The sequence below is a fragment of the Kogia breviceps genome, chromosome 1 (assembly GCF_026419965.1).
Source record: "Kogia breviceps isolate mKogBre1 chromosome 1, mKogBre1 haplotype 1, whole genome shotgun sequence".
Lineage (NCBI taxonomy): Eukaryota > Metazoa > Chordata > Mammalia > Artiodactyla > Physeteridae > Kogia > Kogia breviceps.
Window position 1 is genome coordinate 27,940,877 of NC_081310.1, and position 25,880 is coordinate 27,966,756.

Here is a 25,880-nt window from a genome sequence, read left to right on the forward strand (position 1 = left end):
GGGAACCAAAAAGTCTATTTTCTACCTTCACACTTGTAAATTACTGGTTGAGTTCCTTTGGCTAGAGCCCCACTGAACATGACTAAAACCTGGAAATGAGAGGGGAAGGAGAGGGGATTTAAAGAGTGTTTCTGTGCCAGCTTTGTATCTTATGTTTTGACATAGCCAGAGAATGTCTCCTAAAGAAATTTCCAGTGACCCTAACTTCACAGGCTATAGTTCTCAACAGCAAAGTTACAGGCCTGTTCAAAAAAGAAAAAAAGAAAGACATATGAAGTGAAAATGTGAAAAAAAATGTGGTAAAATGATCATTAGTTTGAATTAAAGGAGTTTTGAGAGAAGATTAAAGATGTCTCCCTGATATTTTCTCAGTAAAAAAGTTCCACTCTTCTATCCTCTGCCTCTTTCAAGTTTTTCTCACATTTGGAAGTGAATTCTTTTGTTAGAGCCTACGAAGATCAATAGAAAACAAAACAAAACAAAACTTACTGTCTTTGTTATGTTTTTTGCTCAGAGTAGCAAAGCTTAACTTTCTAATTAAAATACAAAAGGTGTATAATTTTAAGCTGTGAAGAACTCTGCATAATTTTATGAATAAAATTATGATAATTATGATAATAAAAGAACTGTATAATTTTAAGCTATAAAGAACTTTTTTTAAGCTGTTCTTTTGAATGCATAACACAAATAGTGGAATCACTGTTTTCAATTTGGTCTTGTTTTTGTAGTAACTAAACATGCTTCTATTTTCTTACCCCAGAGAATCGGCCAGTGTGACCTGGGATATTGAACAGGTCACTTTGTCTGATGAAGGCCCGTATGAGTGCATTGCCGTCAGCAGTGCAGGGACTGGACGGGCACAGACCTTCTTTGATGTGTCAGGTAATTATCCCTAATTCCTTTGCAGTTGTCTAAGTATTAATGCAGCTATGGAAATGGGATGTTAGTTAATCCAGGCTTCATTGCATATTAGCTGTGTGACCTGCTTTGGGCCAATTATTTAAGAACTCAGTGCCTTGGATCCCCTAACTATTAAATGAGGACAATAAGAGTAACAGTCTCTATCTCATGGAGAAACTGTGAGGATTAAATGAGATAGTGTATGTTAAGCACTTAGAAGAGAGTCTGGCACATAGAAACACCTAATAGACATTAGCTGTTTTTATTATTGTTGTTATTATCATTATTATTATTATAGGGCCTTAATAAATATTTTTTAATCTCCATTTAGTATTTTCCTTTGAAAAACTAAAATACCAGAAAAGGGAGAGATCCATTCTGATTATAGCAATGTTCAACTTTCCCTTTCCCTCTCCCATATTTATAATGAGCAAAGTGCTTTTGTGAATGGATTCTGACATCTAAGTTGAAGACAATAAGGAAAGTATCACATTCAAAAAACATAGGACCGGGCTTCCCTGGTGGCACAGCCGTTGAGAGTCCGCCTGCCGATGCAGGGGACACGGGTTCGTGCCCCGGTCCGGGAAGATCCCACATGCCGCGGAGCTGCTGGGCCCGTGAGCCATGGCCGCTGAGCCTGCGCGTCCGGAGCCTGTGCTCCACAACGGGAGAGGCCACAACAGTGTGAGGCCCGCGCACCGCAAAAAAACCCCCAAAAACAGAAAAAACATAGGACCTCAGTGGCTACAATATTGGTATTAAGAAGGGCAGAAGTCATGCTAATTAAGTTACATTTAAATAGTATGTTTCCTATGAATAAATGGGCAAGGTTCAGATTATTTTACAAGGTAGAATATATTTTAGTGAAAAAAATTCATTTTTTCCTCTGATCTCCCAGATTAGAAACCAAAAAGACTACCATTATCAATTAGAAACCAAACAGACTACCATATATTATCACTGATCAGGAGTTAAGCCACTTACTCAGCATATATCTAGATTTTATTGGAAACTTCGTTTTGACTCGGTTATTTTCTACCTGCCTCGTAGCCTAGGGTTGCTGTGTGTTTAATAGTAAGCCTGTTCTGACCTAAATGTACCTGTTGAGTTTATAACAATGTCTGACTTGTCAATTTAGTATTGATGTGCATTTTCTTTGGAAAATTTAAGACAAATGTAGCTTTATAACTGTAGGGCTGTTTAGAAGCCTAGGATTTATGTTTGTTATCATTAAGTCCAAGCTGAACTTTAAAACAGAGGCGTGCAAACCTGTTCTTCTTGCAGTAAATTATTCATTTTCTCTTATTCTTAGAAAAATAAAGTTCATCTTCTGAAACAATTTAGCAAGTTGACATGCATCAAAAACTATTCATTTTTTCATTTCTAGTAATTATGAAAAGCATTGGAATCGTGTCAACATTCCTCAGCTTCTGGGGAAACAAACACTTGAGCACCTGAGGGTTTTTCTCCCAGCAATATTAATTAAGGGAAAGACAACAGGGAAAGAGGTTTGAGTGAGTTGATTCAGACATCTTGCATAAATAACTGGAAAGTGCCAGAAAGAACTCCTGAACTGACCGCTAAGAATTTGGCCCTGTGGTGTCAGTAACTTCCAAATATACACTCTACACGTGCCCTTCTAGTATTAATCTGTGCCAGCCGAGCCATGGTATTGCTAGGAAGTTGTACTGTACCAAAGCCACTTTTCAGGAATTGTGTCCCACTGGTTAATTATGAAAGAAGGGCAGAAGCATGGATTGTATGGCAATGACTGTAACAGCAGAAGTAGCAAGCAAGTGCCCCTTTGGACTTGAAAGAGTGGACATTTCTTTCTGGGCTAACTTTTGTTTAATCTTCCAGCCTCAAACCTCCACCCAGGTCCTGGCTCAGCTACCCTACTGTCACTACTAACCAGCACACCAGAATTAGATGTGAATTCACAGGATAATTAGATCTTATATTTTGGACAGGAGTGTTGGGAAAACACAGCATGATGGAATGGTGATATTTTTGTATCACTGTGGATGGACATTTATAAAGTCAAATAGCGTCCAAGAACTGTTTCAAGAAAAGTTAAAGTTCTAGCAATATGTTACTTCATTTTCGTTTTCAGCATTTCCTTCTAGCCAACATTTTTAAGGATTTTTGGTTCATTGGAGATATTGGTTATTGATATATTGGTTTTAAATGCAAAATGGGTGTAAAAAGAATTATAACTTTTATTGCATATAAACATATAGAAACCAATGAACAGAACTGCAGAAGCAGGAAAAAATCTTTACAAATGATATTTTGTACTTTATATTAATTTTCTCTGCTGAATTTATTTTTTTAGCATAATGTCCCCCACCCCCAATGCACACATACACACAATACCAAAATTTTGGCTTTAAGTAAAATTGAAAAGAGAAAACTTGTCAAGGGCATGTCAGTGACAGGCAATCTTAAATTTTAATTTCAGGGTACTCTTTTTTCTTTTTCTTTCTTTTTTTTTTGGCGGTACGCGGGCCCCTCACTGTTGTGGCCTCTCCCGTTGCGGAGCACAGGCTCCGGACGCGCAGGCTCAGCGGCCATGGCTCACGGGCCCAGCCGCTCCGCGGCACGTGGGATCTTCCCGGACCGGGGCACGAACCCGTGTCCCCTGCATCGGCAGGCGGGCTCTCAACCACTGCGCCACCAGGGAAGCTCAGGGTTCTCTTTAGAACAGGGTAAGACTTGGAAATAATCTTATACCACCTCATCATTTTATAGCTAAAGAAACTGAAGCCTAGAGCAGGCAGGTGCCCCATTTCTGATCAGATGGATAGGTAGTGAGAAGTAGATTCTTGGCCTCCTGACTCTCAGTCCAGTGATATTTACCTAATGTCACAAGGCCTATGCTTATCATTCTTTCTCAGTTTTGAGGTTTCATCTCTGGTCCCCTAATCCTCAGCCATTCTTTCACTTTAGCCCCTCATCCTCCCGGGACCAGGCTGTTTCCGGGAATTTGTTATCTTGGCCTCTTTTGCAAACTGATGTAATTCTCCTTCATCATCTCCTCCATCACCACCAAATTTATTGATGTATGCATATTTCAGTGCATATACTATTATCTGTAGATATTTATGCAGTGATGATATTGTATGTCATATTTAAAATCTCCTCTCCTCCTGGATATTAGCAGAAAGTTGGCATTTTACATATTTGAATTTATATTTGAAGAGGAAATAGACTCTGAGGCAGATTTTGCACGCAAGAGGATTATTGCTGAATTTTCTAGGGAAGAGCACCTGTAAGGGAGTAGAAGAAGTTAAACTGCAATGTAATCACAACAGCGGCCTCAACTGATCCTACAGGGAGTTCTGGAGTTGGGGTGACCCTGAATTGAGGCAAGAGAGCTGCATCTTTTGCCTTCATTAAGTGGTCCCTGGAAGTGGGCTGCACTGGAAAGGGGGTCGAACCCGAGCATGTTAACTCCCTTGGCCGTGAGCTCAGTAGCCAGCAAACAGAGCCGCTAGGGAAATGAGTGCCTATGTCCTTGAGAAGGATCTAGGTGTGCACCCAGCATCCCCTGTATGCCCATAATATGGGATTTTACATCTTCTAAAAATCCCTAGTCTAGTTGAAGAAGTTTGTTTAAAAAGAACAAAAAAAGAAAACCACACAAAATGTTTTGTGGTCTTCAAAGAGAGTTTGATAGAGTGTCAACACGTGTTCACAAATACTTGCCTCCGGGTCTTTGATGGTCCATACCATCTTGTATGTTAGCATCACAGAGCCTTAGTGCTAGAAGGGGTCTTTCAGATTACCTAATTTAATCATCTCATTTTCCAAATAGGGAAACAAACAGTGTGAATAAATTGGCTTATCTAAGGTCATACAGCTAGTTAGGGATAAAGCTACGCACCCTGTGTTTGCCAGACTCAGCAAATAAACACATAAGATGCCCAGTTAAATGTGTCTCAACTATTTCATGAGTCATACTAAAATGTTATTTGATGTTTATCTAAAATTCAAATTTAGCAAACCATCCTGTATTCTATCTGTCAAACCTAACCAGACTTCAGTCAGACCTTCCTAACTTTCTCATGTACTCTTTCCAATTGATTCATTAGCTATTTTCATTAGAGATTTTAAAAACATGGCAGAAAAACAAAAAAAAACAAAAAAAACCAAAAAACAAACAAAAAAAAACAAAAAAAAAATAAAAACATGGCAGAATTGTAAAAATTAAGGATTTTAAAAATGATTTAGAATAACATATACTCCTCTAAAAATGTTTGGAAAACAAAAATAAATATAAAGGAACATATGAAAAATATACACATTTCTCTCTCTCAGAGATAACCACTATGGTTTTGGCGTATTACGTCCAGGTTTTATTGTAGGCTTATGTTATTCATCTGCACGTGTATATAGTTTTGAATAAAGAAGTATAAAGTTGGATCTTGAATATCTGATACTCTTTCACATTTAAACTGAAACAGACACATGGGTTTCCAGCTAGTTTTTATTGCTATATTATTGCTCAATAATGGCTTGCTATGGCAGGTTATCTTAAAGCATTTGGGCAGAGTGAGCTTTACAGGGACATTTAGATTTACAGTATTCTCAAACCTAACTAGAGCAATATGTGATTTTCTCTAGAAATGTAGTTAAATATTTAATTAGTAAATGCCTTTTGACCACATCTGAAATGCACATGCATTACTCAATGCCTTTTGTGTACATGGTCCTATGTGTATAATTTTTTTAAAGGTCTATGCCTTACTGTTAACTTGACTTTCTTAAATCAAACATTCCTCATCTTCACTGGGAGAAATTCATCTTACTCTAATGTTGTACTGTGTCTTAATGAGATTATAATCCCCTTAAAGCTGATACCATTGTATCTTTTCCATATCTACCATACTTCATGTGTTATTTTCTTTAAAACACTAAGTAAATGGTTTTAAATTTTAAAAATCCATAAATGCTACTTTCTTCAAAATTTGACTCATTCTGCAATCCTGAATCAGTCTAGTCATATCATTTTGCCACGCCTCTTTGATCCTCATATCTATAATTTATAGATTTGGACTTGAGTGTACTTTGGTATGTAAACATGCACTCCTACTGAAAGCATTTTTCAACTAGATGATAGTTTTCTTGGGTGACAGACATATGTATTAATGAATACGTTCCATTGTACTGCATCTTTCCTACTAGATATTCAACACATGCTCATTAAATTTTTAAACCACCTCTATGAGTGAGCAAAATGACTTCTGGATCTTTCAGTTTGAATCTTTTCATTTCACACAGAGCCCCCTCCAGTCATCCAAGTGCCTAATAATGTCACAGTCACTCCTGGAGAAAGAACACTTTTGACCTGTCTTGTCATCAGTGCAGTGGATTACAATCTAACCTGGCAGAGGAATGACAGAGATGTCAGGCTGGCAGACCCAGCAGGCATGAGGATGTTGGCCAACCTTTCCCTGGAGCTGAGGAGTGTGAAATTCAGCGATGCCGGAGAATATCGCTGTGTGGTTTCCAATGAAGGAGGATCATCGGCTGCGTCGGTTTTCCTCACAGTGCAAGGTACTGTGCTTATGCTAACTTCTGAATCATGGCGTCTTTCTGTCTTCCTTCTTTGATCTCTATTCCCTTAAGTTGTCTGTCTGAGGGTATCTACGCAAACAATTACAGTTTTGAAAGGTAGAATGCTTGTGGACCGTGAGGGTCTGAAGCTGACTAAACTGGAAACTAAAACATCACTAACAAATAGGTGACTTTAAAACAAACACAGCTAATCCTAGTAGTTGAAGACCTTTATTTTAAGCAAATAGAAATACAAATTGTCTCTGGATGATTTAATGGTTTTAAATTTTCTCATTTATCCTGTGAACTTAAAAAAAAACTAATTGTTAATAATTGATAAAAAAAGTTTTTTTCCCAATTTGAGTGCATTATTTGCATATTTAATTTACTTTTATGGTTTAATTAAGTTTTAAGATGTTTCTCATCTAGGTGAAATTTTATTGAAACTTTAGCAGAGCTGTTTTTACCTTATTTTTGTTAGACACACACACACACACACACACACACACACTCTCTCTCTCTCTCTCTCTCTCTCTCTCTCTCTCTCTCTCACACACACACACACACACACACACACACACACACACACACAGGGTACTTACTGAAAGTAAGCTGATGGTAAGCCAAACTTGAATTGTGTGTATAGACTAAATGATAGTTTCAGATAGCTGAAAACAAGTGCATTAACAATGTGGTCTAGGGCTTCCCTGGTGGCGCAGTGGTTGAGAATCCGCCTGCGGATTCAGGGGACACGGGTTCGTGCACCGGTCCGGGAAGATCCCACGTGCTGTGGAGCGGCTGGGCCCGTGAACCATGGCCGCTGAGCCTGCGCGTCTGGAGCCTGTGCTCCGCAAAGGGAGAGGCCACAACAGTGAGAGGCCCGCGTACCACCAAAAAAAACCAAAAAAACAAAAAACAAAACAAACAAAAAAAACAATGTGGTCTAATCGCTACCATCAAATGAAGATCAGAAACTATTCCTAAGTATCTCTTTCAGTAGAATCATAATTGGCTTCTAAATGTCTCTAGAGTTGATGTAATGAGCAACTTACTCTTGGCAGTTTTACACAGTTTAGCTGAAAGGTTCGGTTGCTGCCTTAGCAGAATATTTCATTTCAGTTCCTTGATGTGGGAGACTGATTGCATCGGAATCAGGTCTGGCTCCTTGGTTGTGGTACTAGCAACAACTTTATAACATGCCTCAAGTAACACTGTCAGATGGTTTTTTAACATGGTTATCTAAGAGAGTGACCACTGAGTTTTGGAGGCTAGCTCTTGGAATGTTATTAATGGCAAAACAGTGAAACTGCCATGAGACTTAAAATGGTTGACGTCTGATTCTGGTTTCCTTGCTTGTAGTTGAGATATATTCTGCAGTCCGACTGTATGGCTGTGTGTCTTTTGTTAGTTGATCTGCTGAAACCTCTGGGGGAACGTTACTTTTGTAAATGATTCACTGCATTTCTACGTGGTAAACTACCTAGATCATTTGAGTCAATACAAGCAGTAACTTGAATTACTAGAGTTTTGGAAATATTTTTACCAAACTGATTGTTTCAGATAGGATAAATGCTCATGGATTTCTGAAATGTGACCTTGGTTCTTTCCCTGGAGTCCCTTAGAATGGGATTGTAAAATAAAATCAGAGACTTCCTTGTTTCCCCAGATTAACTTTTAATCCTTTAGTATTGTTTAGTCAGTTTGAGCAGTGATTCTCAAACTTTCATGAATAAAGAATTATCAAAGGAATTTTTGAAAAAGCAAAAATTCTAACCCCACACCCAGAGATTCCGATTTCACAGGCCTGGTATGGGGCCTGGGGATCTGCATTTATAACAGACTTCTCAGGTGGTTTCAGGGACAACATTTTCCAAAACAGCATTTAAATCTATTCCAAAGTATGAATCCTATAGAAATGCATACTTTTAAAGGAAACCCTAAACTCTCTTCTTTCTGGTAAAATAGACTCATTATTATCTCATGATTTAAGTTCTGAGGTAAGATGTTACATAATTTACAAAATATAAATGCAAAAAACACATGTCATTACATGATTACTGGCTAGCCTGTATAATCTCTAGTGGTGTAAATCTGTTTAGAGGCATTATTTTATGACCTGTCTACTTGGTCTTGAGTTTGAGGGAACAATTTTGATGAAAATTTGTTTTAAAAATCTAACAAAAATATGTTCTAGAATTGATGGCACTGTTTAATAAAAAATAAGAGACTCTAGTTAACTGTATCCATCTGATTATCTTATGATTGAATATACATTATTGAAAAGCAGTGGATATTTGATGAAATAAACTGCTGTACCTAGGATTATAATTCATGAGAACGTTTGCTAACTACTGACATTGAATCATAAATTGTAAATTAATTTCATTTTATGCAGCTAAATGTTTTAAAAAGCAAAAATAAAAAATAGTTCAAGAAAGCTTAAAAGATACAGTAGTTACTTGGATTGAATATGCATTTTAGGAATATTTTTCTTGCTTACAGGGAAATCAGTAGCTTAATTTATAACCTCATTTATGTTATTCTGCCTCCACAGATCTGTTTGGAAACTGTTTCTATCTGGAATAGTTTTCTTTTTAAATGTATTTACTTTATTTATTTTTGGCTGCATTTGGGTCTTCGTTGTTGCACGCGGGCTTTCTCTAGTTGTGGCAAGCGGGGGCTACTCTTAGTTGCAGTGCACGGGCTTCTCCCTGCAGTGCCTTGTCTTGTTGTGGAGCATGGGCTCTAGGCGCAAGGGCTTCAGTAGCTGTGGCACACGGGCTCAGTAGTTGTGGCTCACAAGCTCTAGAGCTCAGGCTCAGTAGTCCTGGTACATGGGCTTAGTTGTTCCGGGGCATGTGGGATCTTCCTGGACCAGGAATCGAACTTGTATCCCCTGCATTGGCAGGCAGATTCTTAACCACTGTGCTACCAGGGAAGTCCTGGTACTTTTAAAAGTTAAACATCCAGGGCTTTCCTGGTGGCGCAGTGGTTGAGAGTCCGCCTGCTGGTGCAGGGGACATGGGTTCGTGCCCCGGTCCGGGAAGATCCCACATGCCGTGGAGCGGCTGGGCCCGTGAGCCATGACCGCTGAGCCTGCGTGTCTGGAGCCTGTGCTCCGCAATGGGAGAGGCCACAACAGTGAGAGGCCCGCGTACTGCAAAAAAACGTTAAACATCCAGATTTTACAAATTTTGGTAGTAGTTAGCAAGGAGTTTCTGGTTAAAAATAGTATATGTCTAGCTACTGCAACCTCTTCTCAATAACAGTAGAATATCTGTAACCTCAAAAAGACAAAACTGAAGAATACTAAAAACCAGTTGCAATATACAGTGGCAAAAATTTGAGGAGGGATTTTATAGGTTATATATAAAGATTCTTATTTGTATAAATAAGTATATAGTCTTATATTTTAAGTTCAATGGAATGAAAATTTCAATCAGTGGTCCATCTTTTCTTATGTTCACATGAAAGCAGGGAGGATGTATCTCTGTTCCTTTATTTCATAGTTTGCTTCAGAAAGAAAATGCTACTCTTTAGGGAGCCAGCATGCTATCTCCTTAAACCTATCAATAGCTATAACTCTCTAGTTAGGAAAACAGTAGGACAAGAAGTGGACAGGCAGCCTGGCACCATGTAAAAAATTGGAACCTGAGATAATGTTTTTCACCAAGTGAAAATATTTGGAAGCAAGAGAAACATTGATGGGTATGTCAGAAGGGATTTTAGAGACAAATGGTAGCAGAGGGGAGCATCCCATCTCAGCCAGAAGGGCATCATGGGTGAGAATCAGGCAAGGAGCTATGCACATCAGACTCTTAGCCACAGAGCTGCAATGAGGGTTCAACTAGAACAAAAGTAGACAGAGAATGAAGTTAGGTCCATTCAAACACTTTGTTGACTGACACTGAGTCTGGAGAGATGCCACATCATTTGAGGATTAATAAACAGAAGACTGTCAAAACAGATGCAGCAGAACAGGAAAAAATAAAGCATACGACCTAAGAAAAAAATACTGGGGAACAAAACAAGGGGAGGGAAAGACTTAGAAGAAATTGATGCTTTGAAAGTAGTAGTTTATTCTAAAGACTGGAAAAAAAAAATGTTTATTGTCACCAGTCTTTCAGAAAGACCTATCCTCCTTTAAGTGGGAGTATATATTTATAAAGGAAGAACTGGCTAAGATGAAAGGACAATAGCAAGTGTGATGGAAGAAATAAAAAGGGATTTGATGTTAAAAATGCAATATTATAATGCAGTCTGAATCAGAGATACTGAAAGACAGAATTTGTACTACATAAAATAAAATCAGGGATGTGCTGCATAAACTTGAGAAGTTCTTTCAGAATATTGAGGCAAAGGACTAAGAGTTGAATAATATGATGTTTTAAGTAGAAATAAAAACAAAGATGGAACTTTAAGGTTTATAGGTATATAACATATATAGGTACACAGCAAAGACAACTGAAACTAAAGAAATAGTCAAAGATATAATTGAAGAAAAGTGCACTAGGGAGGAAAAAAAAATTGTCCTGAGTGAGCAAATCAAGCAAGGTCAGTGAAGGGAGAACGTCATCTAGACACATCCTGGCTGAAATTTCAAATTACTATTATGAGGGGGATAAACTCCACAGCATACAGACTAAACCAATACATTGTAAACAGATAAAATCAGACTGATGTCAAACTTCTCAGATATGCTAAAGGCTGGAAAGTAATTAAAGTGGATATCTGTCATATTTTGGCTCTTAGGGTCTGAACATTTTCTGTAATTTGAAGAGGAATTATTTACTATCTTGGAAAACAAACTTACAGTTACCAGGGGGGAGTGGGGGGCGATAAATTGGGAGATTGGGTTTGACATATACACACTACTAAATATAAAATAGATAACTAATAAAGACCTACTGTACAGCACAGGGAACTCTACTCAATACTCTGTAATGACCTATATGGGAAAAGAATCTAAAAAAGAGTGGCTATATGTATCTGTGTAACTGATTCACTTTGCTGTATAGCAGAAAGTAACACAACATTGTAAATCAACTATACTTCAATTAAAAAAAAAAAAAAAAGAAGGTGGAAAACAAATGAGATCAGATAATTACCTTTCCCTAAACCCTTGCAGGTCACATTACCTAGAGTCAGCCACTCAGATGTTCCTGTGGGATTTTAGTTCTTACTAAGACCATGGACATTTAAAAGACTTCAATTTTGGCAGCATCATGGAATTTTGAGTCCAGCAGCAGCAGAAGCAAATGTCCCAGTGGCCTTTTTCCATCACTCTAAGTTTCCTCAGTGACAAATAGGCTCATTATCAATTTATCAGAAGAGCCTTGAAAAGAAATGCTGATAGCAGAAACTGTGGCTGTTCAGTCAGTCTCACTAATGAGCATGGGAGAACGTGAATGGGTTGATATGCTTATTTCATTATGAGAATTCCTCACTGTGGAATTCATGGTATAACTAGACACAGGAAACTTTTCAGAAAACTCTGCTTACCTCAAGCAGGGTTTACCACAAGACTCAGAAGTACAGCTATGCAAACAAAATAACAATCAAATAAAAACCACACACAGTTCTGCTAGGAGGAAAAAAAAGCTAGATTGATATATACAAAAATGTGATTGTTGGTGGCAACGGACCTATAAGTGACTTTTTACTTATGCTTTTCTGTACTTGAAAAAAAGTATTCAATAGAAATGAATTATCTTGAACCTTTGTATAAATAGGACTTTAAAAGTTTTGAAAATGCTGACAATTTTATTGGGCAGATCAAATTATGTGTCGGTAATATGTTTTCTTTCTTTGTTTGCTAAATATTCTATAAATTTGCTTTATCACTTTTATATTTAAAATTATTTAAAATTAAGAAAGTAAATAGGAGATAATTAGGAATAATTAAGAAATAAGGAATAAGGAATAATTAAGAAAAATTAGGAAATAATGCCTCTCAAAAAGTGTCAAGTGAGAAATTTTGACAGTGCAAAAAATCATATTTGAAAGCTTAAAGGTCTGGAATTTTATAGGATTATATCACAGAGTAATCTGTTTTAAATCATTTCTGAGCCCAAGTGAGGTAAGAGAAAAAGGAGAAATGCAGAATATTAATTGATAATTAAATAAGGTTTTCTTATAGCTAATAGTCCAGTAAGAGAATCATGAAAATCCCCTTAACTTTCCCCTTTGCAAGATTTTCACAGGAATAAATTTTGACTTACAGAAGTCTGTATCTATGTTTGAATAATAAAAATTGAATTTAATTAGCTCATCTATTTTCCTAGACGTTTTAGTACATTGAAGTCTTGCTAGTTAAGCTTTTTATTTTTGGAGGTTGACCTGAGACATGTATATGTCTGTTTCAAATACTAGTGCCATCTTTGTGGATTTCATTTAGATAAGATGAAATCGTATGCTTAAAACTCCTTAATCATTACTTGTTGTCAAAAGTTAATTTTATTCACTGCTTTGGTTCTTTGGTGTCAGTGTGAATCAGCACAAATGAATAAAATGCTCTGTTAAAATACTGGGTTTTGTTTTTGAGATACTAGGGATCTAATAAGGAGTGAGTTGGAGGCTTTTAGCTTTGAAGGAAAATACTGTAGTGAAATTTTACATCAAGAATATCCTGCAGTTATATCCACGAAATGTGTAGTTTTCCTACAGAAATGTTTGCTTTCCTACTTCTTTCTAGGCTGACTGTAAACTTTATGAAGAGAAAAGTTTAATATTCACTTACTTTATCTGACAAATATACTCTGCTGACTCCATGGTTAGGGGCAAGCTTCTGTTATAATATGATTCAATTCCATGCAGTAAAATGTATAAATAAATATTATTCATTTCATTCTTTTGTCTTTCATGCAAGGCATCTATGTGGTATATAGATCTTAGACCACTTTATTTGTAGATAGAAAGAATCATATTTCTCTAAAGTTTGGAAGACAGAAACATTATTAAAATGTCTTTAAATAGAAGTTATAAGGAAGGTTAAAGAATTAGAGTTATTTACATTGTAAAAAGAAAAAAAGGGATGCGATGGCCTAATAATTAAAATGGCTGGAAATCTAAATCTAAATCAATTTTTAAAAAGTTTGGTGAATCCTTTGACCTAAGTTCTGATAGAGCAGCTGGTAAGGAACAGCCTAGAGGAAAGAGAGAACTGGGGATATGCACACAGAGACCATGTAAGACGAAATTGAATTGAGGCTAATACCCAAAATAGGAGTACTTATTGCTGCATGTGCAGAAGGGTAGGATATATTAGGGGCATTTGGTTATTGAGACTGCAAAGCTGATGGATAGCTGTTACATTGATGAGATCTTCATTTATGCTCTTTCCAGCTATTCTTTTCCCATGTGACAGGAACTTGCAGACACTTTGTATCTTTTCTATTAAAAAAATTATTTCAGTACTCTCACTTTCCTATTCATACTCAAGGACCCTTTATTTATTTTCACTTTTTATACTTTCTTCTATCCACCTGTACCTTAGACCTGCTAATAGCATGCGTAGGCATTTCTGCACACTATGCAGAATGATGGAAAGACGTAGTTCAGATCTGGGCTTTGCCACTTACTGGCTTTGTAACCTAGGGCAAGCCACTAACCCCACAGATACAAATACACACAATTTGTGAGGGTTAGATGGCATAATATATGTCACGAATTCTCAAAAGTTTCTAAATGGATAACAGTGGATTGAAGTGCTTCATCTGGATAACTTAGTGGATTGAAGTGCTTGCTGAGTCCTCATCTGTTCTATCTCTTCCCAGCAGTCCCTGAACTGTGAAAGTTATCTCAGTCCATCATTTAACCTCTCCAACATCTGGACATCTTTCTAGCTCACTTAAATCCATCAGGCTTGGCTTAATACACATTTTCTAATGGTCCATTTTTGCTGGAAATTAGAATGTCCTTGGTGTAAAGCTTCTTTATAACTATTTCTCACATACTTGAAGTATTTATTAGGCCACCTATGCAAACTGTCTAGTAGTCCTGGAAAAACTTTAAAATATTAAAATATATTCCATTGCCATTTCTACTGATTGAAGATTCAGGAAAAATTAAGTGAGCAAGCATATCTATCCATTGTAAATCATTCTTAGTGAAATTTTGTTACTCTCATTATGCAAGCTTCACACTTAAAAGTTAGTTACCATCAGAACTAGCTAGAGTTACCTTCCTAATCAGAAACTGAAGTAATGCATTTTAGAACAATGTCAGTACGTTTTAAATAAGCTGATTGAGGTAAATCAGTAGGTACACATCTGTTAAAACAGGACACAGCAACTACTAATTACAATTCTCAGCAGGCTCAGTAATAGTCATTATGTAACCTTTTGAAGTTAGCTTTTTCTATAGTAAATACAGATATTTAGAAGGGTCAGAGATTCTGTAAAATATATTTTCAGGCTGTAGGATTCAATGGAACCTAGGTTCAGTAATTAAATACTAATTATTTTCCAATTTCTCATGTAGCATGGCTTGATGTTAGGCCATGTAACATTTTAAGGGAATATATTATTCACAATGAAAAATATTTTGGGGAACAGTTGTAAAACAGTTCTAATGTTTTCAGAAATATAAGTCAATTAGGTGGTTGGGCTGAATGTAGGTTTAAACAGTCTCCAAAATGAGGATCTTTACTTAACTTTTATGGAGAGAACTCAAGTAAGAAAAGAAACTTAATACTAAAAACTAGTTAATGGAGTATCTTTCTTCTCATCAGAGTCTTAATTCCTCTGACATAAAGTTTATCATTTGGAACATTTAGAAGCCTGGGAATCTTACATCACAGAGATCAATTGATAGCCTTGAAATCCTTTTTTTCCAGAATGTAATTAAATGCCTATTTAAACAACAGCAATTGATAATCAGTTGTTCCACTAGGTTCCTTTTGGGTGCAAATCCTTTTGGAGTTGGGAAATAAAAGGTTCTAAAACTTCGTAACCCTATTTCTTTTGAACACAAAATGTTTTTGAGATAAAAATCCTTTCATGGTTGATTCTGTTAATCTAATTTGCTTTTTGGGGTAACAAAAGCTCTAGACCAGGAAGAAGGGTACTTGAGATCTATTTTCAGGAATCATGCCTTATTTCTCTCTCTCTCTTTCTCTCTCTGTCTCTGTCTCTCTCTGTTCTTTTCCCCAGACCACACAAACACAGTGCATCAGTTTTAAAAAGTGAATTTCCCACATCCTTTTTATTTATGGACACCTATATGGGACACATTTTCTATGTGACACTGATGCTGGAATCAGCGGATGATTGGCTATGCTGATAGGGATCAGAGTGAATGATCTAATGGGAAATTTAGAGTTCAAATGGAATTATCCCAGTTGTAATGATATTTTTCGGCTGAGGTGCCTCTCACTTTCCCTATGCATGGGTTAGTTCAGTTCTTCACTGCCTCTCACATCACTCCCTTTCTTGTTATCTCCATTGGCACCACCCTCATCCCCCTCGTGATCCACATGCCTAAACTAAATCCATAAAAATCCTCTCTTTAGGGACTTCCTTTCTTCTGATTTCGTTGCCCCACTCTATTCCATAGTACCGTCAGGTGAAATTTCCCTAAATATTGCTTTGTATCCATCTAGTCAAACCTTTTTTTGTGGTTTCCTAATTACCCCAGAATAAAATTTTTACCCCTCAGTCCTCCACAAGCTGACATTTTCATAATACTTTCAACTTTTGATCTTCACCCTTTATCCACATAAAACCATGTATGGATAAGCAAAAAGGAATAAAAATGTTTCCTTTCAATACATGAAAACTGTTTACCTTAAAATAATTAGATATTCATATATTTTTCCATCATTCATGTTTCCTTAATATGGATTACTGAATACTTGAACTTGCTGTTAAGGCTTCACCTCTAATTACTGATTAAAAATAGAGAAACTGGTAGATAATTCTTTTGTCCATAAAATATTACTGATGCTGCTCCATTTCGTACGTCAGAGTAGTATCAGGCAAATAATTTGTGGTGTCCGTATATGAGGTTTGCATTTTCTTTGTATTAAATTTCTCAAAAAGATGGATAGGTACTACACTGATCCTGTCTTCAGTCTCCAGAATTGAGTTTTTGATGGCCACTGAATGTTTTCTGTCAAGCTCCATGTTCATTTTACCTTCAGTGAATTTCTGTTTCCTAGTGCTTCAACTCTAGCCCCTGCCCTGTTATTTTCCATCCCTCCATAATTTACCCCAACTCCATTTCTCATCCTTGAGTCACAGGGGCGTTCTGACTGCCTCCAAACTACTTCATTCTCATTCTAGTTCTGTGACTTAGCTCATAGAGTTGTTTGACTTTTATGTTCCCTACCTATATCCTCCTTATAATGCTAAGCCCCTCTCATAAAACACCTCCTTTCTGAAAATTGTTGGCTTCTTTTTTCTGGTATTTATTTTTTTGCCACACAAGTCTGCACTTAGTCATGATCAGTTTCATGTGTCTAGTTGTTTTTCCTCAATCATATTATACGCACTGTGTGACACTTACTGCCCTTTTTAAAAAAACAAATCATGATGCCTTGCACAGAGAGAAAAACACAGTTGTACCCAAAGGATGTGTGCTCCTTAATTGCTGAATGGACCTCAAAGTAACAATAGCAGACTATAAGGAAAATTGGGGTCACCGACCTTATCTTTCATGTTTCCATGTTAACTTCAATGGCTTATTTGAATCACATCAACAGTTTTAGATTTCATTATATAAGTACTTTCTTTTCCTGTTATAGCACACACCAGCATATGACTGCTTACATTTAAAACCATATTTTACAACAAAATCTGCTAATTACCTGGTGAAAAAATTTATACAGATATTATTATTATTATTATTATTAATTTTATTTTTTTTTTTGTGGTACGCGGGCCTCTCACTGCTGTGGCCTCTCCCGTTGTGGGGCACAGGCTCCGGACGCGCAGGCCCAGCGGCCATGGCCCACGGGCCCAGCCGCCCCGCGGCATGTGGGATCCTCCCGGACCGGGGCACGAACCCGTATCCCCTGCATCGGCAGGCGGACCCTCAACCACTGCGCCACCAGGGAAGCCCCAGATATTATTTTTGAAGTAGTGTTTAAACTAGTTCACCCTAATTTGAGAATTCTGTCAGGTGAGTTTTGCAAAATTTTGTGAAATCGGCTAAAGCAATTTATCACTTTTAAGGTGGCACAGTGGCCGCTAAATTTCCAAATGCTTGTATTGGTCAGGCTTAGGAATAAAAATCGGAATAAGTGTAGTGGTATTTATTTTTATGATGTGACCTTAAACTTTTGTTTAAAACAGACTATCTTCCATTGATTCCATTGACTGCTTCTTTATGAGGACGATTTTTGAAGCTGAAGATGAACACAGGTGTTCTGGTTAAATTTGAGCATATTCAGTGTAGAGCTGACATTTTTTCCATAATCACATGCTGCCACATGGAACGCAAAGGGCCAGACAAAGCCTCCTTTCCTCCTTCTGTGTGTGTATAAACATGAGAAGTATTAATTTGTCTTCTGTGGTGTCAGGAAAGGGTAAATGTCTGTCACTAATTAGTCTAGGTCACTAGAGAGAATTTTGCAACAAAAAAGGAAATAGTTTTCAAACTGATTGATGAAGTAAGTCCCTAATGACCAGAATTACTTCACTAAGAGTGAAATTGATATTATCATAACCATATGTTCATTACATCATCATAACTCTTTTTTAACATGTGCCAGGTGACATAGGTATTGGTGTGTTTCTTTTCCATCAATAAAACTAAATTTATCTATTTTTATTGAAATTTCTAATACATTTTGAGTGTCTAGAAACATCTCAAATTTCAGAAGAATCAAATAATATATAATTATTATTTATTACTAGGATGTGTAACCTAAATACTGTATGCAAGTGTGAGAATTGTGATCAAGTTTCATGTGTAAATGTCTAGGTAATACATTTGTACACGTATATTGTAAATACTGTATACTTATTTTATCATACTTTACCATATAATGGACTATAATAGCAAAAATTACATAGTGCCTACTATATGCCAGGAATTTTTTAAGTGTTTTATGTATATTAGTTTAGCTAATCCACAATGACCCTATGAGTTAGATACCATTATTATTATTTTTTTTGACACAAAGGTAAAAACACTCATCTTGATTTTTTTTAAATTTTATTTCATTTTTTTATACAGCAGGTTCTTAATAGTTATCTATTTTATACATATTAGTGTATAGATACCATTATTATCTCCATTGAAGTATAAACCAGATACCATGGATTATGTAACCATTTTGAGCCTCAGTTTTTTTATCTGTAAAATGGCAGTAATACTTCATAGGGTTATTGAGAAAAATAAATGATGGGTCTAGAGTTAGATTCTTGGCACATAGATACTCAGTAACTTCTGCCCACCTTTCTATTTCAATGAACTGACTACTAGAAAGAGATTTAGTTCCTAATTGTACATAATATGCCTTTGTATACAATATTCTGTGAGATCTTTGAGGTCATAAAGTGTCAGAAATACAGTAGGTACTCAATGAATGTTTGTTTTGTGAAAGAATGAATGCCCAAACAAGTTTGCCCAAGTACTGTAAATATACCAGTGTTGAAAAATATTTTAAATTATTGCTTAAGTAATTCACATCATTACCATTGTCTGATTAATTTGTTGATGGTAATTAAATCACCTTGAAGAAAAAGGCCTTAGGTCTTGTCTTTGAGAGTTTCCTACCAGAGGCATAGCAGCAATAAATCAGACCCAATTGACCTAACAGGAAATATGCCTCTTGTATATGAAGGTGATGTTGGAGATTTTCAAGAGTTAGGTGAGTTTTTTTTTTAACATCTTTATTGGAGTATAATTGCTTTACAATGGTGTGTTAGTTTCTGCTTTACAACAAAGTGAATCAGTTATACATATACATATGTTCTCATATCTCTTCCCTCTTGCGTCTCCCTCCCTCCCACCCTCCCTATCCCACGCCTCTTGGTGGTCACAAACCACCGAGCTGATCTCCTTGTGCTATGCGGCTGCTTTCCACTAGCTATCCACCCTACGTTTGGTAGTGTATATATGTCCATGCCACTCTCTCACTTTGTCACAGTTTACCCTTCCCCCTCCCCATATCCTCAAGTCCATTCTCTAGTAGGTCTGTGTCTTTATTCCCATCTTACCCCTAGGCTCTTCATGACCTTTTTTTTTTTTTTCTTAACTTCCATATATATGTGTTAGCATACGGTATTTGTTTTTCTCTTTCTGACTTACTTCACTCTGTATGACAGATTCTAGGTCCATCCACCTCACTACAGATAAATCAATTTCGTTTATTTTTATGGCTGAGTAATATTCCATTGTATATATGTGCCACATCTTCTTTATCCATTCATCTCTCGATGGACACTTAGGTTGCTTCCATGTCCTGGCTATTGTAAATAGAGCTGCAGTGAACATATTGGTACATGACTCTTTCTGAATTATGGTTTGCTCAAGGTATATGCCCAGTAGTGGGATTGCTGGGTCGTATGGTAGTTCTATTTTTTAGTTTTTTAAGGAACCTCCATACTATTCTCCATAGTGGCTGGATCAATTAACATTCCCACCAGCAGCGCAAGAGGGTTCCCTTTTCTCCACACCCTCTCCAGCATTTATTGTTTCTAGATTTTTTGATGATGGCCATTCTGACTGGTGTGAGATGATATCTCATTGTAGTTTTGATTTGCATTTCTCTTTTATCTTCCTTGGTCTTTGTAGTCAGAGTAATGGCTGTTTTCATGCTCTCTTATAATGCATTTTGCAACCTTAGCATTAATGCTATGGACTGACACCTAAGTCTTAAAGCAGTATTTTTAATTCTTAGTATCCTCATTTATGTTTAACATTTTAAAATCATTTCTGACGAATTATAAAAACTCACATATTTTTCTTTCATTATGGTTCAGATATAAAGAATGAATTAACGCCTTAATACCTAATAGAGTGCCATGTTCCCATTGCTTTGGCTAATGAACAGCAAGTTGTTATTTACGATGGTGGTGCAGATGGTTAGAGTTGGTGGTGGTGATGATAATGGTGATGAATGTGATGCTGAAATGAGACTGAAAACCAACTGAGAATGGATTACTTCTCCTTAAAGCCTAAAATTGCACTCTGGACTTTGATGGAGTTGGACTATGGTTCTTCAATACCTTGTCCTTGCTCCATTACAACTACTTTTTAAAAACAAGTTGAGCTTTTTTCTAGGGATTAAAAGAAATCTAACAGTTGAAATAATTATAGTGAGGTCTATTATATCCTTATTTAACCTAATCAAGTAAAGCCTGAATCATTCTGATCATCTTTATTCAACTGTTATTTGGTTGAAATCCCATTATGCTTCCCTGTGTTTGTTCATGTCCTTTCTAATTTTCTTATCATCAGGAGAAATATTCTTTCCAGAGCAGTGGTAAATTTCTTACCTTCTGTGGGATGATGTCATCCCGTCTATATGTTGCCCACAGACTTATTTCATGACCCTGAGTAGTACCCTATACCCAGGCATTATTTGAGAAATGACCTCCTAGCTCTCTACATCCTGGCTTGGGTGAGTGACATTTATTTTCACTTTAATATGTGAACTACAGAGCCTACCAGTGGGATTCTTGCTGGGAGATAGGCCAAACCAATTCTGGCAGACGCCATTGGAAGGCATCATGTTTAGACAGAAATCCCAAGAGCTACTGAGTCTTTGCAGCAATCCTATGTCAAAATGAGGTAGACATGAAAAACCTTTTATTTTAGGAAGGTGGAATAAATGTGGGTATTCAAAAAATTCCAAAGAGAAACAACTGTTCATTTTTTTCCACCTCGTCCCCTGAAGATTGTTTGCAGTACCCCACATCATGTGGAGTAGTCCAGCATTTCAGAATTGATGGACTCCAGATGCAATCACAATTTGAACTTACTGGCCATGGCCAGTTTGCGCTTGACCTCACATGTTTCTCTAGCCCTATGTTCACCAAGAAGAAACCATGGAATAATGAGGCTATCACCCAAGTCCACTGGCTGGAAAAACCCTTTGAACATTAACTTCAAAGGCAAACATTTGAAAAACACAATGTAAACAGGAGAAAAAGGAAGGGTGATTATAAGCTGCTAGCAATTAGGCACTAATTAGGTTTGTTTCGTTCTTCAGCTGCCCAGTTCAGCAGCACCATTTGTATCTCTTTCAAATGTTGGGGATTCCTCTTAGTGAAACCAAACCACAGTTTGCAGACTAACTTATAATAAAGGTACATCAGAAATATATCCAGATCTAACTGACTAACTGAATTCTCAATGACATTTATGGTAAAAACCCAGTTGAATGGAAAGCTGACACCATGTCTGTTTGGCTCATCAGTGTATCCCTGTAAGTTAGCACAGAGCCCGGAACATAATAATTGTGCAAAAAGCACATTATTGAATTAATTTATTTTTGTTAATACTCATGACATCTTTTCAAAAATTGTGGACATGAATTTATTTCTAGCTGATTGAGTGGGGGATAGTTACACTAAGTAAATTATTTAAACTACCAGTTATAAAATAAATAAGTCACGGGTATATAATGTACGGCACAGGGAATATAGTCAATATTATAACAATTTTGTATGGCGCCTAATCTATATAAATAACTAATCACTATGTTATACACCTGAAGTTATTATAATATTATGAGTAAATTATACTTCAATAAAATAAAAAAATAAACAGGCTTTAAAGAGAAAGAAAATGATTAACTATTTCTTTGATGATTAATTCTTACTCTGTAGTAGTATAGATGTAAAACATATAATTGATTAGACCAGATATATCAACATCCCAGCTACGCCAGAGAATTCTTGTATCCTTTTGACAATAAATTTCTGATTTAATATTTCCTTTTCAAAAGTCTTTTTTTCTGCCATAGAAGTGGAATGCAACAGGCACTTTGATGTTTTCTAAGTTGAGGTCCTGTGAATCCATGGGCATAAGGCAAATGATTAGTATAGCAGGATCTCCAGAGGCCGGCAGACATAAAAATTCTCAGAGCCGAGTTACATTTTAGGAATGACCTGTATTCCATCAATGGCTTTAAGTGTCTTTCATTTACAAGTCACTGCATAACATGAAAGAGATGGTATGTACTGTGGAATATATTGGAAATGGAACACTAAGAAAGACATGGTCTCGACCTCAACAAACTTATAATCAAACAAATAGAAAGGGAAAGAGCAACTCAAACAAAACGGGCAGCAGTCAGGACACGATTGGCTCCAAACCTGTGTTCACTAGATAGAAAGAGGCAAAAGGCCCAGTATAGAGACTTTGCCTGAAAACAGGTTTATAGTGAAGTTCCAGACGAGCAGATGGAAACCAGTAGTCAGCTAGTGGGAGCAAAGTAGCAAGGGGCCCCATAGTAACCAGTGGAGATGTAGAAACCCAACATTGGGATCAGATTCATTTTACGCTCAAAAGCAGTTTACCTCCTGTGTTTTCATTACCTTTGGCTTCTCTTTTGCACTGATTGGACCGGATCCCTGATAGGGGTTAGCCAAAGAGCTCCTCTCCAGCCAGAGCCCAAGGAGGGAGCCTGAGGCCAGTGCCTTCGAGGCTCCAAGGGGGCCACCATACATGCATGATCCGAGCGCGGCCTTGGCCACGGAACTCTGGCCGTGGCTGACTGCACACTGCTGCAGCTGCAGCTACTGTTTGCTGCTTGATGCAGCTGAGCTGCGTGGCCAGCTTCTAAGCCAAGCTCGCCCTGTTCTGCATGCTCTGCTTTATGGTTGTCACCGTGGCCATGGTCACCTGCCTGCTGTGCCACCATGGCCAGATAGTGGAGAATGTGAAGCATCATCAGTTGGCTCACCCAGTCCTTCAAGCACATATACTGCATTCACTTTGAGATTAAGGGCCACCAGAAGCTGGAGGTGGACCACCCCTATGTCATCATCTTGAACCACCAGAGCATTCTGGGCATAGTGGTCTCATGGAGGCCCTTCCCGAAGGCAGATTGCCAAGCAGGAGCTGTTCTTCATAGGATGCATGGGCCTGATCATGTGTACCTTGGGGCATCTTCATGGCCAATGCAAATAATCAGTAAACAATCTATAATAGGAATAGAAAAGAGTTTTATTCAAGCCAAACTGAGGACTGTAGCCCTGGAGACACAGATTCAACAAGCACTTGCATTGTGTTCTGCCTGACCACAAAATGAGGAGACCTATATAGGCAAAACCCACAAAGTGGCATAAGTTGTTTGTCAAGAATTAGGATTAGGACCGGCAAGAAGAAAGGGTGCTTGTTAAGCAAGGATTGTTTGGGGACTGAATGGTTGCATAGTTACAAGGGGAGACCTTGAGACCATAAGGTTGCAGCAGGCAACTGCTAGGAGATGTTTTGAGAATAGTTGGTGGTGTCCTTGAGTTTCATACAGTTCAGAAAATTCAGGTTCTCCGTGATGCAGGAGCGTGTCTGAATCCACACCCACAATGGCCACCTGGCTCCATTTTGAATGCTTGAACCACAGTTACTCCATTTTTATTTTTTAAATACATTCTTTAATGGTTAAAGCCCAAGTACAATGCATGCTTGACAGTACATAGACAGGCTGTTCTAATTAGCATAAAGTTCAAGCCAAATCATGTATAAACTAGGATGAATTCCCCATACCTTAATTTGTGAAAATTTCTTCTATCATCAACTACCAAAGTACCAGGACCATGATGGCACACGTGGGCTTGGGCATGGTCAGAGAGAACCTTGAGGTGTGACTCTACCCTGAGGGCATGCAGAACGACAATAGGACCTGCTGCCTTTCAAGAGAGGAGCCTTCTACCTGGTGATCTAAGTCTGGTTGCCCCTCACCTCTGTGTTATACTCTACCTTCTCCTTATACAACCCCAAGAGGAAGCTCTTCACCTCAGGAATGGTCAAGATGAAGCTGCTGGATGCCATCCCCACCAGCAGCCACCCTGTGGCTGGATGTTCCCAAGCTCTTGGACACCAGCTGCTGTGAGCTTGGGAACATCCAAGTCCCAAGGACCACCTTGAGGACCACCTTCTCCCGCATGTCCAAGATACCCCAGAAAAACGGGGCCACCGCAGGGCCTGGTGCCCAGCCAGCCCAGTAGCTACAGCCATGGGTGGGTCAGGAGCTGAGGGGAGGACCTGGCTGGACCCCAGCCCTGGCTGCCAAATAATACTATGTCATAGCCCTGCTGCTCTCCCCCTTGCATTTCAGGCCCCATAAAGTGGAAGCCTCTTTCTGTCATTGGCCTCAGACCCAGGCCCCTGATGTCCCCTCAGAGCAGAGTGTGCCAGACCCTCACCAAGCTCTGAAGGCAAAGCCTTGCCTACTGTCATGCCTCCAAGATCCAGGAGTAGGAGCAGGCCTGGGGCTCCAGATGGGCTGACAGGGCTCGGCTGGGCTGCAAGGCCTTGGGGTGAATGGCCAGAGATGAGACTCTCTGTGGTCCTGCCTGGGCCTGTGGGGTGCAGAGTCAGGCTTTGGGGGCCCAGGCACAGCCTGCATGCGTCTTTCAGGGAGAGGAGGATCTCTGGGGGAGTGGAAGGAGCAGGCCCCAGTTTTGTACACTCTTGAAAGTGCAAAATAAATAAATAAATAAACAAACAAATACATTTTAAAAAGTAAAGGTGTGGCAGTGAGTAGCCTGCAAATCTGCTAACGTCATTGACATTTCACTCTGTGTGTTTCCTTTTATCTGCAGAACCGCCCAAAGTCACTGTTATGCCCAAGAATCAGTCTTTTACAGGTGGATCTGAAGTCTCCATCATGTGTTCTGCAACAGGTTATCCCAAACCAAAGATCACCTGGACCATGAATGATATGTTTATTGTGGGTTCACACAGGTACTGGGTTTGTATCATGTTCTTTGTTTTTACTGAGTGAGAGAAGTTGGTGAAATTTCTGGACAATACTAATCTGACCAAATCCCTAAGGTTAAGGGAGATTTGACCCAAATCCACAGCTTTAGATTTTCTCAATAGGCCAGGAAATGTCAGTAAAATAATAAATGATGAATGTATAGAGTTTGAGGTTCTTAAGTCTTGAATTCAATAGCTGGGGGACTAAGTGCTTCCTAATACTTTGCTTTGCAGACATAACACTGTAACAGTTGGTTTACCTTGAATACTTGAGATGGGGATAATAAACTTTCTGTGGGTAAAGTAATATGTAGTTTTAACCCATGTACTAGATGTTTGGTCCTGAGATTTAACAGAAGAGAGAGGGAGAGACAAAGGACAGAACAGTAGCTCTAATTAAAGTATATGCAGACATTCTTCGTAACTCCTGCACACTGCTGCCTTACTATTGTACATTGAGAGGTATTTTATTCTGCTGGATGCTTTTAAAAGAAAATGAATCCTTTCATGCTCAAAGAGAGTAGTGAACACGAGGGGCATAA

The 25,880-nt window shown here is 38.0% G+C and overlaps 1 protein-coding gene across 1 annotated transcript in view; it reads left to right on the top strand.

Annotated features, from left to right (window-relative positions):
• HMCN1 (hemicentin 1) overlaps nt 1–25,880 on the top strand; it is a 517,679-nt gene that overhangs the window by 213,410 nt on the left and 278,389 nt on the right. The window contains exons 10-12 of the mRNA XM_059076723.2: nt 761–882; nt 6,184–6,459; nt 25,182–25,323. Of these exons, the coding sequence (XP_058932706.1) occupies nt 761–882; nt 6,184–6,459; nt 25,182–25,323 (540 nt within the window). The remainder of the gene's footprint in view (nt 1–760; nt 883–6,183; nt 6,460–25,181; nt 25,324–25,880) is intronic.